This window comes from Camelus dromedarius, chromosome 11 (assembly GCF_036321535.1).
Source record: "Camelus dromedarius isolate mCamDro1 chromosome 11, mCamDro1.pat, whole genome shotgun sequence".
NCBI classification, from domain to species: Eukaryota; Metazoa; Chordata; class Mammalia; order Artiodactyla; family Camelidae; genus Camelus; species Camelus dromedarius.
Window position 1 is genome coordinate 41,254,269 of NC_087446.1, and position 19,155 is coordinate 41,273,423.

General features: G+C 40.5%; 1 protein-coding gene and 1 long non-coding RNA gene across 8 annotated transcripts in view; one reads left to right on the forward strand and one right to left on the reverse strand.

Moving 5' to 3' along the window:
• CPM (carboxypeptidase M) overlaps positions 1-14,191 on the forward strand; it is a 76,825-nt gene extending 62,634 nt beyond the window's left edge. For 3 of the 4 annotated variants that reach the window (XM_064491701.1, XM_064491700.1, XM_064491702.1), the window contains exons 5-9: positions 218-402; positions 1,063-1,233; positions 3,935-4,087; positions 8,248-8,396; positions 10,323-14,191. In XM_064491701.1, coding sequence (XP_064347771.1) covers positions 218-402; positions 1,063-1,233; positions 3,935-4,087; positions 8,248-8,396; positions 10,323-10,565 — 901 coding nt within the window. In that variant the 3' untranslated portion in view covers positions 10,566-14,191. Of the gene's footprint in view, positions 1-217; positions 403-1,062; positions 1,234-3,934; positions 4,096-8,247; positions 8,397-10,322 lie in introns of those variants that run through there. The other variant, XM_064491703.1, reaches the window with a different exon arrangement.
• LOC105101082 (uncharacterized) lies at positions 291-8,252 on the reverse strand. Of its 4 annotated transcripts, none has more exons than XR_004140171.2 (4): positions 5,549-8,252; positions 4,672-4,717; positions 2,656-4,400; positions 291-1,466 (listed from the first exon to the last, which is right to left on the reverse strand). It is a non-coding gene; the product is annotated as an uncharacterized LOC105101082 (long non-coding RNA). The 4 variants fall into 4 exon arrangements; XR_004140170.2 differs by lacking the exon at positions 291-1,466 and having other exon boundaries at positions 1,493-4,400; positions 5,549-5,679; positions 7,050-8,252; XR_004140169.2 differs by lacking the exon at positions 291-1,466 and having other exon boundaries at positions 1,493-2,765; positions 3,276-4,400.
• Positions 14,192-19,155: the final 4,964 nt, after the last annotated feature.

Genomic DNA, 19,155 nt, shown 5'->3' on the forward strand with positions numbered 1-19,155 from the left:
TGTCCCCTTTGCAAGAACAAGTCACACACAGAAGGGGCCAATATATTGTGAATGCCGGGTGTGGTTCCTTGGAAGCTGCCAAGGCAACCATCCACCACTGTATTCATATTTTTCCAAATATGATAGCAAATAAATACCTGGAGCCCAAACCAAAGGTCTACACACTGCATGAATCTGTTCCTTCACACACCTAAAACCTAAATTTTTTCTTTTAAAGGCATAATAGTAACTACTATGACCTGAATAGAAATTTCCCTGATGCTTTCGAATTTAATGATGTATCAAGGCAGCCTGAAACTGTGGCGGTCATGAAGTGGCTGAATACAGAGACGTTTGTCCTCTCTGCAAACCTTCACGGTGGTGCCCTGGTGGCCAGTTACCCGTTTGATAATGGTGTTCCAGGTAAGTGAACATGGGCCCAGCTCTGGCCTTCTAAGTCCAGAGTGAAGCTACAAACTCTCTGCCTCTGAAGGGGAATAAACTCTTCCTCTCCCCACTTAACTTCTCTGGCAGGGGTAGAAGCAGCCCCTTCCCTCGACCCTAGCTGTCCTTCCTACAGTTTATAAATGGTGGATGGCAAGGTGGCTAAACTGACAACCAACAGTGGGATTACTTGACATTCATCAGTGAAATAGTACAACTGGGATTTAGATTATCCCACAAGAGGCAACATGGCTAAAAGAAAATAAAGTGAATCATGTGAGTAATAATTGCTGATTACTCTTAAAGCTGTGGGTTGAGGTACGTACCAAGGACTTAAAATATTTGAGCAGCTTCCTTTAACCCCTCCAGTACCTAAGGAAATCAGCAAAAGTAACTAACTTTTAAGCTGACTGAGGCGGCGTTTGGACATGAATATGGTTTTGTGTGCTATCACCTTGTCTATGTCCGTTAAACACTAGGAAGGAGAGTAGAGGGAGCATTCGTGGAAGTGGGTAGAGGACTTCTCTCTAGGAAACTGGAGCCTGTGTGTGGGATGTGGTGATGTATTTGCTAATACGGTGTGTGCTTCCTCTGACTCTCACATCAACTAAAAGGTCTTGGTTTGTCTTTCATGTACAGCGACTGGGACATTATACTCCCGGAGCTTAACCCCTGATGACGATGTTTTTCAATATCTTGCACATACCTACGCTTCAAGAAATCCCACCATGAAGGAAAGAAATCCATGTAAAGCTAAATTAGAGTCTCAGAGTGGAATTATAAATGGATACTTCTGGTATCCACTCAGAGGTGAGCTTCTCCGTTCTACTGTTCTCATTGTAACTTCGCCCCGCTGGCTTGTGTTGACCCTGCAGTAGGCAGAAGTTGGCCAGGCACAGGACAGTCCTCTCACTCGTGTCTCTGTCAGCTAGTATCACAGAGCAGTGGGGGTACTGGTCGTTGGAGAGGTGCTCCAACATGTTCCCACTGCCAAGGCCTCCTTAGTTCGGACGCTTGTTCAGCATTTACCTGGGAGCCAGGAACTGTGTCAAGAAAGATGAGCAGGACACAGATCTTAAGTCCTAGTTTAATAGGGAAGAGCAATATGCAAATAAAGCATTGTGATGGCAATGTAATTAGAATGAAAACAGAGGTTTAGAAAAGGCACAGTGTACCACACATCTGTGAAGCCAAAACACAGTAAGGAGTAGCGAAGACTATGGAGAAGTACGATGCTTCTGTCTGATCTACTGGGATCCAGTTGCCAGGCCTTCCAGTTTGTGAAGTAAGCCGAATGTGTATGAAGTCTCCTGATTTTAAAGCTACTTTGCAGGCTAAACAAAAAAGCCCTCTAATTTTTCCCCCTTGGAACAGGATGGCCAGGGGAGGGAGGAGGGGAGGGAGGGAGGAGCGGAGGGAGGAACTTGCCATGTAGGGAATGTGGGAGGGGGGATGGTCTTGTCAGAAGGAATAATATAAGCAGAAGCCCAGGGTGTCAGAGTCCTAGTCTGGAAATTGTGAGAGATGGGGAGGGACCTAGCACAGAAGGGCCAGAGGGCAGACAGTGGGCTGGAACTGGGTTTCCACTGCCTCAGTGGAAAGGGCCCCGCTTCCAGACTGGTTAGGCTGATCCGACCAAGAGCAAGCTGCATTTCTGCACACAGGCCACTTCCCTACTTGTCACTTTGGATGCACAGGCTATCAAGCAGTCTTGCACAAGCTGATAACTTTGTGTCTGGGCAGGCGTCTGCCAGCTTTCCAGGTAATATAAATAAGCACAGACCACAACCGATAGGCACCAGGGCCAGCCAGATACCACACCATCCCAAACATTTCTCTGATGTCCAAGATACAGCCTCCGGACTCCCACTTTCTGGCTGCAGCCTAGTCCCCGCTCACTGCTCTCCACAGGGAGGAAAGGGCCCCTTCTGCCCCCGCGGCACAGCTGTCCTTCCTGTGCACTGTCTAACGTTCAAGACACATCCAGATGTGTGGGAGATTAACTAGGAACCTAACTTGGAATTGTCCCCTGCCTGTGCCTGTGTGTAAGCTGTGTATCTTTCTGAGAAAAAAAGGCAGGCAGAGCCAGCTTAGGACAAAGTATTCTGGCTCAGCCTGGAGGTTTTGTCAGCCAGGCCCCATGGCCTTACCCAGGGCTGCACGCTCTCCACACTTGGCATTCCCCATCCTGCGTGCTTTGCACACCTGTTTTGCCATTTAACTTCTTTCTACCTGAGACACAGCCATCCAGCCAAGGACTTTCGTTTTATTTTGTTTCTCTCTTCTTTTTTTCCATCTTCTACTTCTTGGTGAAACCGAGGTCCAAGACAAATACAAAATTTCTAAGTAAAGGAAAAGAAAGGACAGAGAAATTCTTCCTGGCTGGATGTTACTCGATATTTACATAATATTTTTACCATTTTCTGAGCATAAAAATCTTTTTTACTTCTTTACTTCCCAAATACCCTGATGGAATTGAGAATACATATTGTACTGGGCAGATATCAAGTGTAGCTAATTAAAATCTGGCAGAGACTACTTCCTTCAAAGTTACTAGATTTCATCGAATTCAAGATGCTGCTGATTGTAAAGTACAAGTCCCAGCAAGCAAGAAAGAAATTTCCAGCCTAATAACACCAGGATGTCTTTCACTCATCCACTGTAAGATACACCTGAAGTCAGAGCTTTTAAACTATGAAAAGTTTTACATCTTAGGAAGTAAGATTATAACCCTTTGACAATAGGGTGTCAAGAGGTAAGAGCTGGGACGCAAGCACGGGCAGGGGTAGCCTCAGGAGCAGCAGAGGCGTGGCTCTCCCCTCCCAAGGGTCAGCAGTGCCTCCTCCTCTTACCCTCGACGCAGTGCAGAGCAGCGGGTGCGAGCCCCGGGGCTGGAGGAAGATGGCCCGCGCGTCGGTCTCTGCCATTCACTGGCAAGAATCCTGGGTGTGTTACCTACTGTTTCTGATTAAGTTTCCTCCTCTGTAAAATATGGGTGATAATCGTCATGAGGATTAAATGAGTTGATAACAAAGCTGCTCAAACAGCACTAAGAGCGAACTCTCAGTAAACATTAGCTGCTATTATTCCTCCAAATTAGTATACTGAGCTTTACAGAATAAGTGTGTTTATGAATGACATCTCACTCTAGTTTATATCCGTTTAAGATTTAATTTCGGAAAGAAATGTAATTCGAAGAATCCTTTTTTTTAATGTATGATTGTAGGAAAAAAAAGGACCCTTCCCCTGCTTCTCACTTCATTTTGATGCAGACCTGAATGTCAGTCAGCTCTGATTCAGCTGCCCATATGGGAATATCTAGGACTGCTTGGTCATGCCTGGATAATAAAATGTCAAGCCCTAACTGTACATGCTAATATGTCAAATTCATCTTTTCCTGTTTACATGTACTTTCACTGCAACTGTCTGATTCACCTGTCCCCAAGGTACGCGATACTTGGCTTCACTCCAGTTTTAGACCTTAACAAAAATGAAATATGCTTGTGTTTAGGTGGAATGCAAGATTACAACTACATCTGGGCCCAGTGTTTTGAAATTACATTGGAGCTGTCATGCTGTAAATATCCTCGCAAGGAGATGCTTCCAAGCTTCTGGAACAACAACAAGGACTCGTTGATTGAATATATAAAACAAGTGCACATAGGTTTGTAAGATTTTCTTACTAATTCCTGTTAATTCAAAATAGAGCATCTGGCAAAATCTTTGGGTTGAGAAAGTGCAAGCCCCTCTTTGTTTTCTAGGTTCAATCTCATTTTCAGTAGCAGAACCAATGGTTCAGAATTCTCTCTGCAGCATGTGAGAAACACAGCGCCCATCAGTTCATATAAGAGAAAGCATGCTATGTGTTACTTTAACATGGGGGTGTTAAATCCAGGGTACTTCTGATTTGATGTGTTGAACGACCTGGAAATCTGGCAAAAGATGAGGAAAACAGGCTGATACTGTTTCATCATCACCTGTTTAGGGAAAAAAAAAAAAATTTTTGCTTGCCACTTGCCATACAATATCACAAACCCAGAGAACACTAGACATGCCATTTTGCATTTTTTTCTAGAACTGGGGTGGTGACCTAGCACCGTTAGCTTCAATCCCTCCCTCAACTCTGCCAAAAGACCTGGCTCTAGGAGTCTCCACAGCCATTTTTTGATAGCTGTCTGGCCTTTATCACAGATGGACAGACTAAATGTGACAAGAGTGGTCATTCTCAAACGTGTGCAGCAGACTTACCTGGAGGGTTTGTTAAAACAGATTGCCAGGGCCCGTCCTCAGAGCTCTGTAAATTAAATAACATACAAGTTATACTATTACTATTTGTTATTAATTTGAAGGGCTTACAGGTCCATTTACAAGGTTTTATAAAGAATATTCCTCTATTCGCCTGTCCCTATAATTAGATGAGCACAGCTTCTTTGAGAAAAAAAAAATGTATATATAAACACATCAACCCTGCCCCCTTGTGGTTTAAAACAGAAGCATTTTTTTTTCTAGTTTAGTAATGAAATCCTATGTAAAAACCCTGATACAGTGTGGTTACGTTACTTGACAGAGGTTCTCTCCACATTGGTGCCCCAGTAGGAAGCCAAAGAATATCTTTGTGGATAGTGGAAGCAAACATCTCTTTACCACTATTGCTCTGGTTTAAGGAAATTACTGATGTTTTTGTCAAGCTGCATCACATTCACTGGTTCAGTTTCATCACCTGCTAAGATGGTCTGTGAGATTTCCAGATGGGTCAGAGTCCCTGGCCTACCTTGTATGGGAAGGAAAGGCCTCCTGCTCTAATGGAAGGGCCTGGCCAAGAGCACAGGAGCCTGGGTGAGGCCCAAGCCATTGTCATCTGCCTTGTGTGAAACCTTGCAAGCATCTGCCCTGCCTCACTCCTGCTTGTTCTAAGGCTCTGATGGGGTCATTCTTTCAATTAAATCTCACTGCCAGCTAACCTCAGGCCCTTTGGTCCTGTGTAGTCATGCTTAGAGGGTTGACGAGGCTTGGGCTGGGATGAGGGTGAGGCAGACATGAAGGCGAGTCTGAATTCTAGGCACCTGTAACGTCCTGCTTGTCCCCTCTCCGGGAAGAAGCAAAGATGAGCAAGGTAGGCTGTTACCTGCTGCTGTTCTGTCCCCTGAACTCCTCAGAGCAGATCTGAACCCGGAGGTTTGGGGAGCGGCCCACGGCGCCCAGAAACAAGGCTCTGGTAGGTGCTGAGTTCTAGAAGCCTGTGAGACACAGGTGCACCTGTCGTCAGGTCCAGGAAAAAAAAAAAAAGAATTAGGGAAAAGTAAAAGGCAACTTGGGCTTTAGGAGTTTACTTAACGTTCAAGATAAAAGTTTTGTTGGTAAATGTCAAAACTTTTACATTTCATTTTAACCTTTTCTGAATGAAACTAATGTGTGCCTTATATTTTTCTGTCCTGGTAAATAATAGTAACTAAGGATAACTGGGATAGTTCAGGGTCCTTTTTTCATCATGGCCTCTTTCTCATTTATGTCATTAAGGTAACATGACTTGTCACTGAAGTGAGCAAACTGGTCTGGGAAAATTGGATTTAAAAAGAGAGGAGTTTTTCATTAACTGTATTCCTGAAATTTTGAGGTGAGGGGTATGATATAGTGTGGGCTCTGGACACTAGTGTGGATTTAGAGCCAGGCTGTGCTGTTTAGTTGGTTATGTGAGCTTGAGGAGGGTATTTAATAATCCAAAACCTTAGTTTCCTCATCAGTAAAATTGTGGTAACATTGCCTACCTCACAGAGTGGATATGAAGATTCAATGAGAAAATTTACAGTGAGCACTTCGCATAGAGCCTGTAGATGTTTGCACCTGCCAGTAGAAATAAAACTCCCTCAATCTAGTCCACACTTCCAGGCAACTGTTTCCCATGCAGTGTGCCTGACCATGAGACAACTCTATTCAGTCCCTTGCATAGATAAGTGTCTTATTGTAAATACATTGGCATTTCTGAGCTTCGTTCAGGATTTTATGGAACCCACCTACAGCAGGCAGTGTGCAGTACAGCTTGGTGACTGAGTGAACAACTTGGAAATGATAGGAATAGATTTAGATTATCAACTGTGTTCTCCAGTTTTGGTAATATGTGCTATAAATGGAATATTCAATGACAAACAAATTTAACTGATAAATCAGATTGGTAGCTTGATTGTATTGTATATTATATCAGAAATAAGTTTACTGAATTCTGACTCAAGATGGTGACATAGGAGGATCCTGAACTCACCACCTCCCACAGACATACCAAATCTACAACTGCACGTGGAACAACTGTCTCTGAAAGAAACCAAAAAACTACCTGAGCAACTCCTACACATTGGATAAACGAGAAAAAACCCACATCCAAACGGCTGGGAGAGGCTGAGACAAAATCCTGCCATAAACCCCATCTCTGGTACAGCAACCCACAGTCAGGAACTTACAACTCCAAGCTTCTCCCTAAGAAGCAAATGTTTGAACCCCACATTTGGCACCCTAACTTTTAAGACCTGAATCAAGAGACAAGCCTGCAAAACATCTAGCTCTGAAAGCGACAGAGCTCACATCAACAAGGCTATAGTGAACCGAGAAACGGGTCTTCGAGGACTCAGACTTACCTGGCTATGCCCAGGGCCCAGCGCTGGGGCAGCTGACTGAAAAGTGCCCAGTCTTTCAGTGAAAGAGGCCTATTTCCTTGTCTGAAAGCTTCGGCCTAAAGAGCAGTCAGCTAGCTTCAGTCCGCCCCTACAGCGTGTTAAAGACTTCCCAAAGATGGAGGCCAGTGGGTGCCATCTTTGCCCTGTCCCTCCACCTCCCTCCAGGAAGCTGGTGTCTCCTGGAAAAGGAGTTTGTGCTCTGTTGATGGGAATATAAATTGGTGCAGCAATAGGGAAAATAGTATGGAGATTCTACAAAAAAAATTAAAAATAGAACTACCCTATGATCCAGTAATTCTACTTCTGGATATTTATCCAAAGGAAATGAAAACACTAACTTGCAAAGATATCTGCACCCCCGTGTTCACTGCAGCATTCATGAAAGCAACTTAATTGGATGGATGAACAGATATGTGGTATATTCATATATTCTGCCATAAAAAAGGAAGTCTTGCCATTTATGACAATATGGACAGGCATTGAGGGCATTATGCTAAGTGAAATAAATCAGAAAGACTGATACCTTGTAATCTCACTTACCTGTGAAATCTTTAAAAAAACAAACTCACAGATTGGTGATTGCCAGAGGCATTGGTCGGGCAAAATAGGTGAAAGCGGCCAGAAAGCACAAACTTCCAATTATAAAGCCAGTCAGCCCTGGGGCTGTAGCGTACAGGATGGCAGCTATAGTTAACACTGTGCCGTGTAGCTGAAATTTGCTAACAGTAAATCTTAAAAGTGATCACAAGGAAAAAATTGTAACCACGTTACTTGGGCCCATTGCAGTGACAGTTTCGCCATATATACGTATATTAAATCATGTTGTATACTTGAAACTGTCATTTCAATTATATCTCAATTTTTAAGAGTTTACCATCCATTCTCACTTTATTAACTCAAAACAGCAAAATTTTGTGCATATTTTTAAGATTTTTCTCTGTAAATGTACATATACCTCATTAAAATGATCTAATCCTCATTTATACTACTTTTGACCATGTCAATTATATTTGCTCATGTACAACTAGATCATGTAAAAGTTAATTCCAAGAAAAAACATTTTTCTACATAGAAAAATCGATTTTCATATAATAAAAAAAATTTTTTTCATAAGCCATAAAAGGTGGTATTAACATTTAATTCTCTTTTTGCCTTGCAGGTGTAAAGGGTCAAGTGTTTGATCAGAATGGGACCCCATTACCCAATGTAATTGTAGAAGTCCAAGACAGAAAACATATCTGCCCCTACAGAACCAACAAATTCGGAGAGTATTACCTCCTTCTCTTGCCTGGGTCCTATGTAGTAGAGGTGAGTATACAGTGCTAGTTATTGTTACTAAAATATTATAAAACTCATAGTACTTACCTGGAAGGGATCTAAAACAAGTCTGGAAGGCCCCAAAGTAGATACATCAGGGAGAAGAAAAGGCCGATGTCAGGTTTGCACTTGGCAGGGAGTGGGTGAGGTGGCAGGAATAGGAACAAACCCCCCAAGTCATGTTTTTTTTCCAACTGGCAATTATTTTTTTAATAGAAGCAAAATTCCACGTCTGGTGATACATTTTAGGATTAAAAATGGAACAAAACCTTATTAATAATAAGAATTAAAAAAACCAGTGTAGCCAAAGTACTTCCAAGTTTCATGGAATACTACTTTAACGCCCTTTGCATGAAACATAATTTTGACAATTAAAAGACAGATTGTGATTGTCATTACAAATAAAATTTGATCCACAAAGTTTACCCCTATATTGAGTGATAGACATATTTTGCAGCCTTCTCATAAGCAAATGATAGTGAGTTTTCCAATCAATGCAAGTAAAATTCCAGGTTTTAGTTCTATTTAGAAGCATGTTTGAGTCATTTCTTCCTCTAAGGAGGCATGGACTAGTTTGAGCCTAAATGCGTTTATGTGAATGAACTAAATGAATAAGTATATGATTTCTTTGGCCTCTTCCTCTTTGATGTGACTTTTTCTAAGAATGTCAAGATTCTTCTAGTTTGCTTAGTGGGTCTGATGCCAGCCCAGCCCTGGTAGTCACTCTATACAGAGCTACTCTGAGAGAAGGTTGTCATCTATTCTGTAGTGAAAATTGGCTCAGCAGTTCATTATTTCATCTTTAGGAGTTAATAAAAGGCATGGTTTTCCATTTATAAAACTCTGTAGGATTAAAAAAAAAGAAAAGAAAAGAAACCTGCTCCACAGATTATCCCCAAAGTGCCCAGCACTTTGAGTGAGGGGCTCATCAATGGCTAACTTCTCTTGAGCACCTCTTCCTGCTGAGATGAATAGAGCTGGAAAGACCTCAACTTACTATGAATCTTCACCTTTAAAAAAAAAAAACACCGTTTTCCTGTTATTTACTGTGACACGTTTTAGTCTATGAAAAAAAGAGGATTTTCCTTGTAGTGAATCTAAATTATTTTTATGCAATCCCATAAATAAGCCACATCTTTACAAAATAAAGTTATAAATTGTTCATTTTCAGTTAGATTAACACAGCATTATGTTGGTTTTAGTTACTAGTTCTAGGGCAAGAGAGGAAGGTAAGACTCTGGAAGCTGAAATGAGTGGCTAAAATATGTGCCAATTAGTGGTTACGTAAATGTTACTCCCTGTCCTTTTCCCTCTCTACCATATATAATAAAAGCATTTCTCAGTGGATATAGTCTGTAGTTAGCTTAGCATTTGTCTTTTTCCTGATCATTTCCTCCACCAAAAATATAAATCTAGCTGAAGACTCAGACTCATATGGACAAATCCAGGTAAAAATCAAAGCTTTTCAAGGAAGCAATAAACTTATACACTCAGATCAGCTGCAAGGAAAATGGAATAAATTGAGAAAAGAATTTCACTTATAAATAGTACCCTGATTCGGTATCAAGATTAAGTACAGACTTGGGACAAAGAGAAACAGTCAACCCTTTACCTTTGCTCTCCATGAAAACAGTGGAGGCAGAAATCAGTCTATTGCTTCGGACTTCTGACTTGCATCTTCAGATAAAGGAACTGTCTTTATTGCAGTCTGTAATTCTCAGCAATAGCATTAACAACTGTGGTCCCTGTCAATAGGCATTGGGTAACTCAGCACTGAAGCTGGCTCTTACTAGCCTGGGAGACCTGGCAGATGTTACGTGTTTTATAAAGGCTGCGTTTTAGTGATGGATATCAGTGTTTAGTGTTGGCAGCACAAAATATCTGAAGTCACTCAGATAACTGTTTGTTTCCTCTCAGGTTATAGTTCCTGGACACGATCCACATCTCACAAAGGTGACTATTCCCTCAAAATCCCAGAACTTCAGTGCTCTTAAAAAGGATATTTTACTTCCATTCAGAGAGCAATTGGATCATATCCCAGAATCACATCTTTCATGTCCTATGATTCCTCTTTATAAAGATTTGCAAGGCCACTCAGCTGCAACAAAGCCCAGTCTGTTCTTATTTTTAGTGACTCTTTTTCACATGTTGTTCAAATAAAGCAAAATGTGAAACTCAACCCCCATCACCACCTGGAATCAGGGATTACTCATGCCAGGTTACTGCAACTCTAACTCCCTCTGTGGGACCCTGACTGGATAAATGCCACAGTCCTTCCCTAAGAAGAGTTTCCAAATCCTGCAACAAGCAATGAATGGTAATAATGAAAGGAATGATTTAGTCTTAATGATGGAAGACACCTAACCATCGAGTACTGCCCACTTACACTTAATCTTGAAGTAGTCTTAGAAATTTCTAAGAAGTTAAACTTGAGAAGAAAAAAGTTCCTGCAAGAAAAATAGGAGCTAATTTTGTATACAGAGCCAAATGAATATAAGCAATGAAGATGAACATTTATTGACTACCTACTATATACATGATCTTGCCACGTGTGCTGTATGTGAAGAGTGCCATATGTATAATTTTCTGCACAAGAAGAAATGATGACAGGACTGAGAATATTAAGTTTTGCCAATGTTCTAAGGAAATACAAGAAATAGGCAACCATGTCTCGGTGGCCCAAGAAATATGGGCCTGATGGGATGACAAATTTGTCTACAGAGCCCCCAAATAATAGTTCAGTTAAGTAAGGGCCCCTGCCTTTCTGCAGCCGGATGCCACAGTCCTTTGTTATGCTGAAGATCCCTAAATGCCTGAGCTTCAGACTCAGGTCTGACTGCCCACTGGACGCACCTCCCTGGATCTGACTTACAGATACCTCCAACTCATCATGTTGAATATTGAACATACTGTTCTCCCCAGAGCTGCTCTTCCTCCTGCATTCTCTGAGTTGCTGACAGCACCAAACTAGAAACCTGGGAGTCACCTGCGACACTTCCTCTTCCTCCTCCATCCCATATATTCAGTCAGTCACTAAAGATTGTTATCTGTAAGTGTCAACTGATTCTACCCTTTCTTCATGGCTGCTAACAACTGCCAGGTTTAGGCTGTCATAGCTTACCTGCAACCATGGCAACAGCTTTCTTGGTCTCTTGCTCCCAGCCTTCTCCTCTTCAGATCCATCCTCCTCACAGCACTGGAGAAAGGAGTCTATTTAAAACAAAAATCAACTATCAACTGCTTGTAATTCCTACACACATAACAGGCTGTGTGTGTCTGGAATGCCATTCTGACCAACTACCTTTTCTTTCCCACTCCTTTAAAACTTGGTTAAGGTATCAACTCCTCTGGGAGACCTTTGCTGACCATCGTCCCATTCCACCCAGTTTCATCTCCTCCTGTCAATTTGGGGGCCCCGCCTCTTTGCTTCCCCAATTAAACAGGTTACCTCTATTATGGGATTTACAACACTGTATTATGATCTTCTACTTCCATGTGTGATTTTTCTCTAGTAGAGTGTGAGGTCTTTGAGGCCAGGGTCTAATTTGTTTGAAAAACTTATTTTTTTTAATCCTCAGATCCTAGCACATGGTGGGACCTGAATGAATGAACAAAGGTTTCTAGCAACTTGCTACTGTTAAAACATTGTATGTAAGAATTAGGGGGCGGGGGGGGGCATTAAACAAAAAAATTGCAACTGTGGTAAGTAGATTTCTGAATGCTGTGTACTGCTCATAGAAAGTGAGTTGCTTTGGCTCTTATTTTAAATTGAAAGTTCTATGGGATCTGGAAACAAAAACTATACTGGGCTTGGTACATGCTTGGGAACCACATATGAAAAAGAGATACATGGGCATTTAGGAGCTATTCCTGTGCCAGGTTTATTCTACATGCACAAAATCACACATGTTAATATAAGCAAAATTTGTTAACTTCTTTTAAATCCGGTAATAACCTGAATATCTTGATCATTTTTATTTAAATAAGCAGTAGTTTATTATATACTTGAAAGTATATATTGATATAATATTGCAGAAAACTATTTTGGTATATTACATGTAAAAGTACCTAAAACTCAACTTGATATACCATCAAGTCCTAAACAATTTTCTATCCAGTATTCTAACTTTTCCTTTTCTAAGACAGCAATTTTTGAAGGGAAATGAACCAAAATCTGATTTGGTTCATGAGCCTTAATGTAAATTTCTTAAGGGAATGTTTTTAAAGTCAGAAACTTTTATCAGAATCAAACTTAAAACCATTTAGAGGTAAGCAGAACAATTTAGAGTAATTTCCAAACCAAATATAAACCAAATCTGAATTTCGTTCGGAGCAGGTTTGGGGTACCTATTTTGCAGCAACCGCTCTGTGCTTGGAAATGAAGTCTGTTACAAGGATTTAGTGTGGTAGAATCCCAGCTACGCCCTCCACTAATCAAGTGAAGTGCTCAAGAGGAGAAACCATCATGGAATTCTCACTACAGTGAGACTAGATCCCCAAATCTCCCTGCATAACACCTTTCCTCCTGTTCTCCACCCGCTTAAGCTGGTGGTTATGCTCCTCGGGTTCTAAGTTCAGGGATAGTTCCTTTTATAAAGAAACCAACGTGGTAAATGTTTTCAAGATAGGAGAAAAGAAGGTAGCATATGTAATAAAATGATAATTAGAAGGCAGGAGGAGCCTTGCGATCAAACACACCCCACATTCGGTTACCTTACCTGTAAAATGAAGGCCTCTGCTTGGCTAATTCTGTGACTGTCAGAAGTAGTGGTGTAAGATGCCACACGCTGGTGCCAGGTTTGGTGCTTGCCCAGGTGGAGCAAGAACAACACTGAAGGGGCATAAATATTTTGAAGGCAGTATAATACAACTTATTAGAGACCAATAAACAGAATTGGCCTAAAAACGGAAAACACTGGCTAGCTAAAATGACCATTTAATAATATTTAAGGAAACACTGATGAAGTAACACAGCTTTTTCTCTTGTACCTCCTCAAATTATAATAAATGTTAACATGAATGAATTTAAATGGTGGGGAGTATTTTAGAGAAATGTTGAGTCCCTGCAGATAAGTGTCAATGTTGATTTTGGTGCTTAATTTATCGCTGACTTGAGCTGTTGGATGTTATCAGAAATGTTATAAAGCCTCTTCTCAGTATTTCCACAAGTCTAAGAAATCAACGTTTCCGTCCCAGAAGCAAATTTGCATTTGTAATGTTTCTTAAAATGGTAGGAGAGGTTAACTCTACCTTTAGAAGGTGAAAATATCTGGCACCAGATTAGAAATATCTTTTCCCAAGGAATTCAGAAAAATGAGCATAGCATATTGTCTCACCACAGCAGGCTAAGTTTCTGATTGAAAAATTTGGTTCTTATTCCACATGGTGACAACAGTTGATGCCTGTTTTATGACAGATTTAGAATGAGGTTAGGGGAACAATGATGAGGTTAAAGAGGGGAAAAAAAAAAGTTGACAGCACATAAAGTAGAAGTTTGAAGAGAAGAGTCTAACTTCGTTATAGTATGTACCACTGATAAAGCAAATATTGTACTGTATTGCTCACAAACCATTTTATCATACTGTAGCATGTGAACTACTCCACAGCCTGATAGATGTTGCATAAGCTGATTTTACAAGTTTTCTCAGTGACTCTTGTACTATAAGAACTTAAAATGCACGAATTGTCTAAGACTATAAAGTTTTATTGGGTAGGGGCCATGACTACCTCTGAATTCAGTAAAATGAGAATATTTGATTCTCAATAAAGAATATTCATATAAACAATGAATGTTGTTTCTTTCCATTACATTACCTTGAAAACAAATACTTATGCCAGTGTACAAAGTCCACATACCAGAGAGAGCTGATAAGCAAATAAAGCCTGGGAAAGACCGAATCTAATGACCTTTTATGAGGCAATAATATTGCAATAACTCTTCAAAGACCAAGTAGTCCTTCCAGAACAGTTTATATGATATAATATATACCCATTCAAATTAACTTGTGCCACTGGGCAGATGATAGGTGAAAAGTGTGCCTACGTGCAAAAAAACCACACACACACACAATCACGCAACCCCTCCCCACAAAAAACCTTTGGAAAATTCCCAGGGCACAGTAATGTAGTAAAGGATATCTGAAAAATAATGCAGGAAAGAAGTGGATTTCCCAAACAGACTTAGCCATGGAATCATTTTCTTAAATACTTTAGCCTTGTACCATCGCTCTGAACTTACGTATCTAGATTTCTAAACACATTTTGGGAAATGCTAATATATAGAGCATCTTTTGTCCTGAATAATGTTTTACTGATTTCAACGTGCTTTTGAAGGACAGAACAAAAAAGGATTTGCCTCCTCTAGGAACTGGAAAACTAACAGTCTTTCCTAACCCTCATCAATGCAATCTCTGTTAATATTGAACTTCTAGTCATAGGACAGAGAGGCTGGGCTAATGTATGGCTGCCCCAAAACACGCTAAACAAATACTTCAAATGAGACAAGACTGAGTAGGCAATGACTAATTTACAGGTACCGATTTCTAAAAAGTGACAAATATTTCAGTTAAGAAAATAAATTGGGGAGAGTTTTTCTATTTTCAGAAGAGAATTCATTATATAGGAACACTTTTAGCAAGAGTTTCTGGTATATTTTAGCTAGACTTTGATACTTAAATCTGCAGCTCCTTATAGCATTCATTACTCCCCATCCTGCCCTCCAAAGCAAGGTACAATTTTTAAATGAACTAACATTTAAAATATTAGACATAGTGAAAAAAGTAAAAGAAAATAAATTGTAAGAGATTAGTTCATTTTGGGGATGGTAGGATGTTTGTGTTTTTCCTACTTCATCTTTGAAATATTCTATTTACTACTTTTATAATGAAAGAACTGATTTAAAGAATGGAACCTCAGATTTTAGAAGCACCAGTTTACCCAATTGCTATACTTTCTTACATAGTCATTAAAATTTCCAGAGCTTATACTAAAATAACAGCTGATTAACAGTCAGTTAATTAAAACATTTTTTCCTGATTCCGGACAGATTCTTTAACACAAAAGCACAGTATTCGTCTCATGAAACTCTGAAGGGTGAACAGTGAGGGGTTTCAGGAAAAAATGTGAAGCTCGTGTTTCCTTTAACAATTGAAATAGAACTCCTGTTATTTGCTTTCTAGTCTAACTATCCATCTTCTGGGAGTAGTCTGTACATACTGTTACGAGTCTACCTACCATTAGTGGATGCCTTCAGAGGACTCCCAATGTGGTGCTTCCACCTGGTGGTTAAAGAAGTGCTTAACTACAGAGATTTGGTCTTCTCAACATGCCTCTTAAAAAAAAAACAAAATAAATGATTGTGAGAAAAGGTGAAAGAAGTATTTTTTATACAGAGGGATGTTCTGTTTTTTTTTTTTAAGAAAAGCTTTCCCAATTCTGTTATAGTTTTGAAACCGTATCGACTTTTAAAGACCACTGTTTCCTTAGAATGTTTCTCGTTTGCCATTTAAGTAATTTATTGCATGGACAATATTTTTTCAGGATGATCCTTACAACTGTCTTTTCCTCTTGTAAGTTAGAACTGCACAGCTGATTTCCTTGCCAATCAGCATCCTTTACTGTATGCCTACTGTGCACACAATGCATAGTATGAGGCACCTGGGGGAAGAAGGCAACACAAAAGGATGTTACAATCTGCTGTGAAGATACAAAGCAGCATGGCAGTGAATATAAGTGTGAACAGAGCATCAGAGTTGAGAATACAGGAAAGAAAAAAAAAAAAAGGAGGGGGTGGTGAATTCAAGTCTAGCTAAGCTGGGTTTTGGAAGTGGTTATGGTCATGAATGGATGGGAGAAGGGTATTATTAAACAACTGCCATTTAATAGAAATCCTTCCCATCCACCAGACTCCATCCCAGGCTCTATTCATTTATTGTCTCTAATTCTAAGGTGACTAAGAAAGGAAGTACCAGATCTGCTATTTGAATTTAGCGTGTCCTCCTCTACTAGGATAAAAATAAAAAGAAGTCATGGGAGAATCAGGAGACAAATGACTTTTGTTGCAGCAAAAAGGATGAGAGCAGAGAGTGGTGAAAAGAAAGCCTATATTTGATAGAGAGCTCTAAAAGTCTAAAGTGATCGGGCAGAACATGTGAGATAATGTCTAAAAGCAATAAAATTACTGAAGCTTTTTTCCAATATTTAAATCAGGGAAGTGACATGAAGATACCTATAAGCTATCTATAAATGTACCCCACCCCCAAATAAAGGTAATGAAGTCAATTTAGGCAGATGTTACTGTGATCTTGGAGGAAGGCCTTGGAAGGTGTAGCCTGGAAAAGTGTGAACCAAAAATAAACACATAAAAATACTAAAATTTAACTGCGAAACAAATGAAATTAACCTAACATGACAGTAACCTAAATAAATAGATAAATAAAAGTTGAAAAAGTTGAAATTTAAAAATTGTAATGTAAAAGGTATTTTGATAAGTTGACTAAGTTGTTGGCTGAACATATAGTTGTATTCTCAAAGCAGAGCCATGGGACTGAAACAAGGATGAGTGGAAAATGTCTATAATTTTTCAAAAATAGGAATCTTTAAAGGAGAGCTTTAAAAGAAAGTAATAAGCATTCAAGTATGTTTTAGGATCACCACTCTTCTAAAAACAATTATGATTCTCTTATCCAAAATATTATTCTAACACTTTAATATATAATTTGAAATGCGCTAAACCTACTAATAACTTACTGAACACATGGGGAGTCTCCCATCTGCTTGTCACTTCATGCTGCCCCCATTCCACTTTCTGTTGCTTTTTTGCTAGTTCCTGTTAACAGTTTATTTTACAATTTGTTATTGTATTCAACACTTCTGAGCACCTTCTAAATGTGCTGGTGATTTCAGGTATTTATCTTTTTTAAGCAGTATTTGTAAATATCAAAAACACACAGACACAAAAACCCCCAAACAATTCCCTATCGTATATAATTGAAAGCTGGCTGTATGAGAGATAATATGGCCACAGACTTTTAAACAACTGGTACTTTTTTCAGCTGAAGAAATAATTTTCTTTGTAAATACTAAATCAAAATCCAATTTAGAATCCAAACAACCAGAAAACGCAACTATAAACTTTTCACAATACAGTGCACGACAACTTGTAGTTACTGTCATGAGCCTATAGACCTATACACTAATCAGTACCTTTAAAACATTAATTAAAAATAAAAACCTAAACTAAATGATGCTGTGACTCATTCAAAAAATTCTTACTGAGCACCTATATATGTATTGCAATCAAGAAGAGGTTCTTGGCCTCATGGAATTTAGTTTCATAGATGACACAGAAGTTACAGGCAATTAAAATAGGGCTTTTCATGCTGACAAGTGGCAGGGTGGCTAACCCTAGTCCCTTCCATGCCCCAGTTACGTCCCTTCCAGACCGTTCAGAACCATCACTTGTTGAGAAACCACTTAAGCCAGCCTGATGTATGGTAATACAAGTGAACAGAATAGGGAGACAACAGCATTTTTGTGGCTCTACTAAATTGTAACATCATTCTCTCAAGTAAGTCTTAAGCCTTGAAGTCTCCCAACTGCATCAAGCTGCTCATATATGTGAACTTCTAAAGTGGGCAGGCATGGCCATTCCAAAAAAAGCAGCATACTCAGACTAGTGCCTTTGATTGCCCAAATAAATGATATTCAAATATAATTTTTGTTTTAACAAAACTCATTCCAGTAGGGGAGAGGCGTAGCCAAGACGGCAGAGCTCACCTTCTTCCACAGGCACACCAAAATTACAACCATTTACAGGGAAACTATGGATGAGAAAAATGAAGACTAACAGGAAAGATCTACAACTAAATATATAAAGAAGGAACACAACAAGACGGGTAGGAGGTACGGAGTCTCGGTATAGTCAAAACCCATACCCCCGGGTGCATGACCCACAAATCAGGGGACAATTATGATTGCAGAAGTGAGTGGTCGGAGCCTGGGGAGTCCTGTACCAGGTGGATGAACCCCTAGAATGTTGGGCTTTGAAGGCCAACAGGGCTTACTTTTGGGAGAGCCAGAGGGCTGTGGGAAATAGAGACTCCACTCCAAAAGGCACACACAAACTCTCACACACTCCAAGACCCAGGGCAGAAGCAGTAATTTGAAAGGAGTTTGAGTCAGACTCACCATCTGATCTTGGAATCTCCTGCAGAGGCAGAAGGCAACTGTAGCTCACTCTGGAGACAGACACTGCCGGCAACCATCTTTGGGAGCTTGTTCTACCACGTGGACACTGGTGCTGGCAAGTGCCATTTTGGAGTCCTCTCTAGCTTTGGGATCCAGCCCCACCCACCAGGCTGTTGGCACCAGTACTAGGATGTCTCAGGCCAAGCAACTAGCTAGGTAGAGACAGCCCCACCCACCAGCAGGCCTGCTGCCTTAAGAGCCCAGTCAACCTAGGACCCGGCTCTGTCTACCAGATGGCTCAGACCCTGCTCCTGCCCACCAGTGAGCTGGCACTAGCCCTGGGACCACCTTGCCCACCGCTGGGTAGACAGACACCAGCCCCAGGACCCAAAGGGCACCAGCCCTACTGCCAATAGGCCAAAACACCAACTCTGGGACTCTCAGGACCCTGCAGCTAAAGACCTCAGGACCTGGATCTGCCTACCGATGAAACAGCACTAGCCCCAAGACACCCTGGACCTTGGCTCCACTCACTAGCAGGTGGACATCAGCCTGAGGACCA